This window comes from Hypomesus transpacificus, unplaced genomic scaffold (assembly GCF_021917145.1).
Source record: "Hypomesus transpacificus isolate Combined female unplaced genomic scaffold, fHypTra1 scaffold_48, whole genome shotgun sequence".
Taxonomy (NCBI): Eukaryota; Metazoa; Chordata; class Actinopteri; order Osmeriformes; family Osmeridae; genus Hypomesus; species Hypomesus transpacificus.
The window spans coordinates 534,955-545,217 of record NW_025813996.1 but is presented as its reverse complement, the minus strand read 5'-3'; the positions used below and the strand labels follow the sequence as shown (position 1 = coordinate 545,217).

At 44.0% G+C, this 10,263-nt stretch overlaps 1 protein-coding gene across 1 annotated transcript; it reads left to right on the top strand.

Moving 5' to 3' along the window:
* The first annotated feature begins 237 nt into the window (after positions 1–237).
* LOC124465363 (phosphatidylinositol glycan anchor biosynthesis, class P) lies at positions 238–1,793 on the top strand. Its single transcript, XM_047017101.1, has 5 exons — positions 238–401; positions 508–592; positions 911–983; positions 1,098–1,216; positions 1,645–1,793. The coding sequence occupies exons 2-5, from the start codon at positions 511–513 to the stop codon at positions 1,758–1,760; spliced, it is 390 nt and encodes a 129-aa protein (XP_046873057.1). The 5' UTR covers positions 238–401; positions 508–510; the 3' UTR covers positions 1,761–1,793.
* Positions 1,794–10,263: the final 8,470 nt, after the last annotated feature.

The following is a 10,263-nucleotide window of genomic DNA, read 5'->3' as shown; positions in this document are numbered from 1 at the left end:
AATGAGAATAGATGTGGTAAATCATCGTCTTCCCGTTGGGTCAGTCTTAACTCCACATTTCAGTGCGAAAGTTTTAGCGCTTTGCACATGCTTTCAGGAACTAATTTCACACGTATATAATGTACTTAAAAGTAAAATATGGAATTTACTTTACAGCATCTTTCATAGGGAGTGGATAGGCTCTAGACGGGCTCTGAATATCAAGCGATGAAAATGACAATTTGTCTCGTGACTTTTATTTTGAAAACAATTTGAAGTAATCATGCGGAAATGCTAAAGTACACTGGCTGACAATATTTTTATTTCAGCGAGAAATTCCAAACCCTAGTTGTGATATTTGCACAAGTAGTGTCTTCCTTGCTTTGTAACCTGCCGACGAAAGTTGTGCGCCATCTATTCTGGTGAATATTTTCCGTTGTTGACTGGTTACAATGCTAATGCTTGTCTTACTAGTAGCCTACTGCTGGTGGTATGAATATAGCCAATGTATTTTCAACGTGTTTTCAGATTATGGTTGTAAATTCTCCCTCACCTCTGCCGGAGAGAGCCATCTACGGTTTTGTTCTTTTTCTGGGATCACAATTTGGCTTTTGTAAGTTTGCCAAAATCATACATACACGATCAAAACATACTATAAACATTGAAGTTCATCAGAATCAGAATCAGAAAGGGATTTATTCGCCATGAAAGTTTGCACAGACAAGGAATTTGCTTTGGCAGGAAGGTGCATACGATAACCATATAGGAATCATAAATGTAAGATTCCTATATGTTTATTGTATGCATATATTCATTCATTGACTGCAAGCCACTTCACATTTGCATCATTACTATTTTATTAATGTTTGAGAAGACACTATAACTAACTGAAGATGCCATCATGTTTGCTTGTCCTATTCTGTTTCCTTAGTTTTGTATTTGGTATGGGCGTACATTCCTGATGAATGGCTTTATTCAGTAGGGCTGACATACTGGCCTCAAAAGTAAGTGTGAAGAGGTATAGTTTGGTGTTGTTCATTGAAAAGAATATAATAAACGTAATGACTTTCCATGATATTGAATTTGCCCAATATTGTATTGATGTTCCCTTCTCATAGGTATTGGGCCCTTGCTATGCCTATCTATCTGCTAGTTGCACTGACTATTGCAATTGTGTTGTTGTTTGGGTTGAACATGATCAATACCGCTCCACTCAGCTCAGTGGACAACATTACAGGTGATTATCTGACTGCCGCTTATCATGACTATACGGTCTTAATATTTGTAATGATGCTTTTCCCTATTGAGCATTATAGGACAAGTCAGACCTGCCAGCAATGTACTTCTTATTTCTCATGCTCAGTTTTTCCTAGCTTTAGGGTTCTTGTAGTTCCTCATTAGAATACAATTTGATATGAGGATATATAGTATAAAGTATTTTTTCTCAGGATACCCTGTGTAATTATAAAGAGAGACTCTTCATATTGCATTAGATGATGAAATTGCATGCATGTCCTTTCATATCCCAGACTTCTTCCAACTGACACTTTATACAATTGGAATACAATTCTATTGTAAAAATGTGAATACAATTTCTGGGGGTCCACTTTTACCTTGCATATCCTCTCGTACAGAGAATGTTATAATTATCTTGACTCTTTTCAGATATCTACACCAAAGGACAGCATATGGATGATTGCCAGAAAATGGGTTTGCCCAGATTAAAGGATGTCTCCATCAGTGAAGTCAACAGAATGTTCTATTTATCAAAACAGAGTTGAAAGAAATACAAATACAATGTTGTTGTTTTTGAATGTTTGTATTTATTTTCCACTGACAGTTACCATCTGTTTAAGTCATTACATGCACAATGGTTAAGCCCAATTCACCATACAGTGCTTGCATGTACAGTTGCCAACCTTTGCAATGTGCGGGCAGTTTTGACATCAGTAAACACATTAATTTCTGTAACAAAATTCAGTGATTTATACTCGAAGCACATATGGTTGTTCTGTTAGCTAGCTAGCATTCCATCCATAAAGAAACCCCTTTGAAAGCAGAGATTGTTATGCCAGCAGTCAGCACTAACATTTACATTATTAACATTTACATTCTAATTAGTCTCTGCCCATATCGGTTGTACAATGGGCAAATTGGCATTTACAACCTGCCCATATCGGTTGTAAATGCAAATTTGTTTCTAAATAACGAAACAGAATTTCCCGATTGTACTTAATATGTACTCCAGTGCCTTAGTCGCTTAGTATCATTTCATTGCAAATGCCTTTGTTAATCGCATTAGTGCATTAACTAAACAAGTCAGTCAGATGGCTGAGCGGTTAGGGAATCGGGCTATTGCCGGTGTTGTACAACGGTACTTCGGAATGATTTGCTGGACCTGATGTTAGTTTCCTCACATTGACTCTTATTGAGGGACTTGTTGGTTAGTTGAAGCCTAACTGATAACAAATTGTTGTACTCGCTGTGAAATATTTTACTGTTGCGACTGGAATTCATTTGAGGTTACTTTATGTTGTGTAAATAATGATACAAGGACACGGTCTTCGAGCACCAGTTGAATTTACTTCACTGAATCTCTCTCACACAAGAATACCAACAGCCCTTACTTAAACCCAACGCTTGCCTTAGCAACATGCTTACGGCAACCCCCAAAGGACAAAACACCCCCTTTCCCGTTACACCCCCTTTCCCGTTACACCTAGAAAGGTCTATCTCATATGTCCCCCCCTCAACATCGAACGTCCCCTTTCCAACAGAACAGGCAGAAAAGCAGATCACATATCCAGGTAACATATGCAACAACAGGCAGTCCCCCCCTAAAAAATAACAATTGACTCAGACACCCATGGCCACTCCAACACATAAAGATGACAAGTCACGCACTCCCCAAACATACCAGATACCACTGAAACATAACACAGGAAGACGGAGGCCTCCTCGAAAGAGGCCCTACCACGCGAACACCCTACCTAGCATGAGAGCAGCCTGGGCATGACAAAATCAACAGGCATACAGTGCCCTCCAAAAGTATTGGAACAGTGAGGCCAATTCCTTTATTTTTGCTGTAGACTGAAAACATTTGGGCTTGACATCAAACGATGAATGTGAAACCAGAGATCAACGTTTCAGCTTTTATTTCCAGGTATTTACATCAGGATCTGATGCACAAATTAGAAAATATCACCTTTTTGTTCGAACCCGCCCATTTGTCACGTGAGCAAAAGTATTGGAACATGTGACTGACAGGTGTGTTTTGTTGCCCAGGTGTGTCCTATTACATACATTATTCAATCAATAAATACCACTGAATGTCTACACTCAGGTTCAGATTGGGTAAGATAGGTTTTGTCTATGCAGACTGTATTCAGAGGTGAAAACAACATGAAAACCAGAGCGCTGTCTTTGGGTGAAAAACAAGCAATTGTGAGTCTTAGAGAAGATGGAAAATCAATCAGAGCCATTGCAGAAACATTGGCCATAGCCAGTACAACCATTTGGAATGTCCTGAAGAAGAAGAAAACTACTGGTGTACTAAGTAACAGACGTCGAACAGGTAGACCAAGGAAAACATCAGCAGTTGATGACAGAAACATTGTGAGAGCTGTAAAGAAAGACCCTAAAACAACTGTTAGTGAGATCAGCAACAACCTCCAGATGGCAGGAGTGAAGGTATCACTATCTACTGTTCGCAGAAGACTTCATGAACAAAAGTACAAGGGCTACACCAGAAGATGCAAACCACTCATTAGCAAGAAGAATAGGAAGGCCAGGCTGGAAATTGCCAAAAAGTACAGAGATGAACCTCAAAAATTCTGGGACAAAGTTTTATGGACTGATGAGACAAAGATTAACTTTTACCAAAGTGATGGAAAGGCTAAAGTTTGGAGAAAGAAAGGAACTGCTCATGATCCCAAACACACAAGCTCATCTGTGAAACACGGTGGAGGTAATGTCATGGCTTGGGCTTGCATGGCTTCTTCTGGGACGGGCTCATTAATCTTCATTGAGGATGTAACACATGATGGCAGCAGCAAAATGACCTCGGAAGTCTACAGAAACATTTTGTCTGCCAATTTAAGGAAAGATGCAACCAAACTGATTGGCAGAGCCTTCATCATGCAGCAAGATAACGACCCAAAACACACTGCCAAAACAACAAAGGAGTTCATCAGGGGCAAGAAATGGAAGGTATTAGACTGGCCAAGTCAATCTCCAGACTTAAACCCTATAGAGCATGCATTTTACCTGCTTAAGAGGAGACTGAAGGGAGGAACCCCACAAAACAAACAACAACTGAAAGAGGCTGCAGTGAAAGCCTGGGAAAGCATCAAAAAGGAAGAATGCAAAAGTTTGGTGACGTCAATGGGTCACAGACTTGCTGCAGTTATTGAAAGCAAAGGATTTGCAACTAAATATTAAGTCTTATTCACTTAAATATGTTTTAAGTATATCTGTTCCAATACTTTTGCTCACATGACAAATGGGTGGATTCAAACAAAATGTGATATTTTCTTAGTTGTGCATCAGATCCTGATGTAAATACCTGGAAATAAAAGCTGAAACGTTGATCTCTGGTCTCACGTTCATTATTTGATGTCAAGCCCAAATGTTTTCAGTCTACAGCAAAAATAAAGGAATTCGCCTCACTGTTCCAATACTTTTGGAGGGCACTGTAAGTACATCTGAAGATGTCACAAAATCACAAATATACATACACACACACCTAGTATGCATACATATTATATATATCCTCCCCCCATAATAGAACAACAACAAGAACAAGTCTCAGGTCAACACAAAGTCCTCAAAGCGACCAGGGGGACGCACTGTTCTCCCGGTCCGAGTCGTCACCCGAGCCGACTCGTCAGCAACAGCAGGCATTGTACACATCCCCGCTTCACCCACCAGGTCAACGGACTCCGTCTGCGCGGCAGGAGGAGCTAAGCCTGGGAAGAAGGGCGCCACCTGCTGGGGCCCCGGGATTATGGGCAAGGTGTATCTCCTCAATCTGTTGTAGTGCACCACCTGCTCCCGGTCCTCAGAGTCCAAAAGATTTTCAATCCAATAGGTAAGCCCACGCTCACCGCGTGAGTCAAGCACCTGAATAACCCTATAAGGTCCCTTCCAGTGAGGGGCCAGCTTCATGCTCTCCGTCGGGTTGTTCACCATGTCACCCCTCTCATATGGGCGATGACGAACCCCCACGTCATAGTAAAGTTTCCGTCTTTCCTGAGCCATTGCACTGTTCAGTCTTGCATTACCGAAGACGCTCTCCAGCTCCTTCACCATCAAGGACACAAACCCAGCCTGCGTCCCGGGTACCTGAGAGTCAAACAGTCTCGGAGGCATCAACACATCCGCTGGAACCCGTGCTTCTCTCCCATGCACAAGGTCAAATGGGGTGAACTGTGTATTGGCATGTTTCGAAGTGTTATAAGTAAAAGCCACTTGCCTCAGAAAATAGTCCCACTCACCCCCATGTGACAGCAGCCTTTTGGCCAGCTGGTCAATCAGAGTACGATTATGACGCTCCACCATGCTATCTGACTTCGGATTGTAGGCGGTGGTGCGTGTTTTCTTTATCCCCAGTAGACGACAGAGGCTCTGGATGACCTCTGCCTCAAACTGCCGACCCTGGTCACTGTGTAAAGTCTCAGAAATCTCGTGCACCAGCACATAATCTTCAAACAGACACGGGTGTGCGACGGACTGTGCCATCTGGTTGGGAAGAGCATACAAGTTAACAAACTTTGTGAAATAGTCTGCTACCACAAGCACATATCTTTTGCCCTTAGTTGTCACTGGCAACTCTAAGATGTCTGCCGCCACTCTCTGAAAAGGGTGATTGGCCAGACACCCTCACATTGGGGCCTGTTGTTTAGGGACAGGAAACCGTTGAGTCTGACATGCCTCACACTGCTCACACCATCGTTTAATGTCTCTAAACACAGACGGCCAATAACAGGTTCGACAAGCTTTTTCCCACACCCACTCTGCAGAGAAATGCCCCGAAACAGCTCCGCCGTGGAGGTGCTGCAGAATGTCCGGTAAAAGACACGACGGAACAACAGTCTGCACTAAATTCTCACCGGGCAGTTAGTGAGGAGTTGCACAGACCGACACAAAAGTCTGTCAATCACTGTAAGTCGACTAAATTAAGTCCATAACTTCCTAAGACACACAGACCACCCCCTCAGAAGGCCGCGGGGTGGTTTCAGCGCAACCCCTTCAACCCAGCCCAACACCGTGGAGATATCTGGGTCGGCCTGCTGCAAAGCCTGCAGGTCCACTGGTTCCAAGTTCACTGACCAGTGTACAGTTGGTTGCGACAGGCCCATGGGCAGAGAGGTAGGGAAGTCATCCAGAACTTCCTGTTGGGTTTGGAAAGTCCCCGGATGGTCAGGTATGTTCCCTGAGTCAACGGCTGAGTCACACTATTGTCCTCCCCGGCGTGCATCGACACTGGTCGGCGGGGCAAAGCATCCGCGTTACCATGATGCACCCCCTCTCGGTGTTCGATGACAGTGCAGGGGATCCAGCTCCAGTACCCACCTACACCTCCGGCCAGATGGATCATTGTCAATAGACATACGACGCAGACTGTGGAAGAAATTGTGATTTCCTGTGTGCTTACATTATTCACTAATCAATAGAACTACTCATTGGATACTAGTTAGTATGTTCTCATGTAAGCTTGCTATTAATAAGAGTAGATTGTGTCTATGTGTCAGGGTTAATAGATGTTCGGGATCAGGAGAAAGTTCTGGCTAAATGTTCCTTGTCATGACTACAAGGAGAGCTCCAACTATGAATGTCTGAGTGGTCATGTGTTGGGAGCTGTGAATCTCTTTCTCTGAGACTGGTGTAACGTCATCACTGCCTGACTGTCACTATCTATGTTTACATTCTTGTGCCCTATAAAAGATGGTCCTCCGGCCTTCAGAGCCGAGAGAGACATGAATGAGACCTAAGCCTGGTGTTGTATTGTCATTTATTGTCAGAGGTCTGGTTTTCTCTCCCCAGAACTCAACTGAACTTAGTCACTCCGTTTAAGAAGAGAAGGACAAAACTAGTGCTGTCAAACGATTAAAATATTTAATCGCGATTAATCGCATTAATGTCATAGTTAACTCGCGATTAATCAATTAATCGCACATTTTTATCTATTCTAAATGTCCCTTGATTTCTTTTTGTCCCATTCTTTTTTCAATTTTAAAGCTCTTATCAACATGGAAAAGTGGTTCGGATTGCTTCGTGCAAATATTTTTTTATTGAAAACAACATTGCAATCGCCTGGCTTTGACGAGGGGGCGGAGAATTCGCATGAATCGCATCAGCTGTGTGCTTGGCCATCAAGTGGTATTTCAGACTGGACGTGCTGCGATGATAACTCAGTTTACAACGACAAAACACACAGATCACTTTGGTCTTGTCAATGGAACCATTTGGCAACTTTTTAAAAGTAAACTTTCCATTCAGAATCTTATTGGCATCCATTTCGGCGTCTTGCGCTCGCCATCCACTCAAAACGTAACGTTAGCCTACTACCAGAGAATGTCTAATATCCGTAAACGGGCTCTGCTACTACTCTGTAGCCGGCTCGCAAGCCAAACAAGTGTGTGTGTGGCGTGCCTGTTGTTTTATTTCCGGTCTTGCTAGATCCGGTGTGGTGTTGTAGTCTTTCTAACGTCGGTAATTGTTGCAACAGCATGTGAAAAAAACGACAAAGTTTGCTAGGCCAAAAAGAGCGTTAATTGCGCGATAAAAAAATTGACGCCGTTAATTTGGGTTTGCGTTAACGCCGTTAATAACGCGTTAAACTGACAGCACTAGACAAAACACTTTCTTCATCAAGACCCAGTAACGGCCGAGGATCCGTGATGATGGTGAAAGATGTCAGTCCCACATAGTGTTTGAACTTGCGTACAGCCCACATTTACATTTAAATTTACATTTATTCATTCAGCAGACGCTTTTATCCAAAGCGACTTCCAAGAGAGAGCTTTACAAAGTGCATAGGTCACTGATAATAACAACAAGATAGCCCCAAGCATTGCGGGTAGCCAAAAACAAGAAGTACACATTGTGAACAACCCAAAAATAAGTGCTAAAGGGAAGAAACCATAAGAGCATGTAATTAAGCAAGTTACAATTACACAACATGAATCTATAAGTGTAAGTGTACCTTTAGGAAAGCAATAAAAATAGGATCAACTAAAATAGAATACAACTGTTTAAATCAGCTACCACTAACCAACAAGAGCAACAGTCTAAGCAAGAGTCATTGTGATCCTTGAGGAAACTAGCGTTGGGTTCAGCAAACCATTCCTAAGTACCGTTGTACTCCCGGAACAAGTGCGTCTTGAGCCTTCTCTTGAAGGTGGAGAGATAGTCTGTGTCTCTGATGGAGGTGGGGAGTTGATTCCACCACTGGGGGGCCAGGCAGGAGAAGAGCTTGTGTTGGGACCGGGCGGTCTTGAGCGGTGGGACCACCAGGCGGTTGTCTGAAAAAGACCGTAGGTGGCGGGTGGGGGTTTAAGGCTGCAGGAGAGACTTGATGTAGTCGGGTGCAGTCCCGTTCACTGCTCGGAAGGTCAGTACATGGGTCTTGAATCTGATGCGGGCCGTCTGGGTAGATTGTAGACCAGGCAGGCCGCTGCGTTCTGAATCCTCTGAAGAGGGCGGGTTGCGCATGCTGGGAGACCGGCGAGCAGCGAGTTGCAGTAGTCCAACTTGGAGAGGACAAGTGCTTGGACAAGCAGCTGGGTGGAGTGCTCAGACAGGTATCTCCTGATCTTCCGGATGTTGTAGAGGGTGAATCTACACGACCGGGAGACCGCAGCAATGTGGGCTGTGAGGGAGAGCTCGTCATCCATGGTAACACCAAGGTTCCTGGCAGAGGATGAGGGGGTCACCGTCGCAGATCCCAGGGTGATTGAGAGGACGTGGGAGATGGAGGGCTTGGCCGGGATGATGAGAAGTTCCGTTTTGGCAAGGTTCAGCTGGAGGTGGTGCTCGGTCATCCAGGCGGAGATGTCTGCGAGGCAGGCCTAAATCCTAGCTGAGATCCCCAGATCGGTCAGGGGGAACGACGGGTACAGCTGCGTGTCGTCAGCGTAGCAGTGGTAGGAGAAGCCATGGGAGGTGATGATTGGTCAAGTGAGGTGGTGTACAGAGAGAAGAGGAGGGGTCCAAGGACGGAGCCCTGTGGGACCCCAGTGGAGAGCTGGCGGGGTCTGACAGTTTGCCTCTCCAGGAGCCCAGGAACCACAGCCCAGAACTCTCTATCAAAGGTGGACCAGCGCTTCTGCGTGGGACTGAGGGGTGACTGGCGCACACTAGGGCTGCAACAAACGATTATTTTGATAAACGACTAATCTAGCGATTATTAGATTGATTAGTCGATTAATCATCTATCTTTTCATTGATTAATCAGAAAGCTTTGAACGATTATTCAGCTTTGTCAATTTGTAAAAAAATTGAGTTATACTTATTCTAACTAATAAATAAAACCAAGAAATCAATTCAGCTTTTGAAAAAGATATTTGTATTGCACTTTGAGCCAACTGACAGAGCCAACATGCTCTCTAAGCATTGTTTCAATCATGTTGCTTTAAAGTATATAAAAGATAAATAAACAAAAATCCATCCGGAGTCCATACGTAAGCCCCGCGTGCATTCTCACATTTTCCTGCAATAACCAGTGCTTCTTCCAGATCAGTCGCTCCCTGTTCATGGCACTTTGCTCTCAAAAAGAGATCGAGACCAGCAAAAAAACTCCTAAATTTCTTCTCTCTTTGGGCCCTGTCACCATAGTCTGGAAACGCCTCGAGAACTAACTTGTTAATCTCCGCAGCATACACCTCCAAACTCACCTGTTGCGTTCGCGGGTGGGCCGACAGGCTAGCTCTTAAACGCTCCATAAACTGTTTGTGTCCAGATACCTCTTTAAGTCTGTCCTTGACAGCTACATAATCCGTCTGGACTGCCTCCGGAAGACTGTCCCATGACAGAAAAGCTGCCTTATTTAGTCGAGAAGGTAGAATTCTCACCAGTTCACAATGATAGTCGTCACCATCGGTAAGCGCTCTGACTGCAACTTCAAATTGTCTCGACTAGCTATGGAAGCTGTCACTCCCCTCACCACTAAAAAAGGGTGGCAAATCAATCTTCACTTTCCCTCCTGATGCGTGGCTTCTGCTTCTCTCCGATTTGCACGAGGAGATCCTCGTCTCCATACCACATCTTGTCTTCAGCGCAACT

What these genes read in the sequence shown, in the direction of transcription:
- LOC124465363 (XM_047017101.1), top strand. Translation starts at nt 511, where the DNA reads ATGGTTGTAAATTCTCCCTCACCTCTGCCGGAGAGAGCCATCTACGGT. An exon ending in GGGATCACAATTTGGCTTTT is followed by an intron (nt 593 to 910) that starts GTAAGTTTGCCA and finishes CTGTTTCCTTAG; the next exon opens with TTTTGTATTTGGTATGGGCG. An exon ending in CTGACATACTGGCCTCAAAA is followed by an intron (nt 984 to 1,097) that starts GTAAGTGTGAAG and finishes CCCTTCTCATAG; the next exon opens with GTATTGGGCCCTTGCTATGC.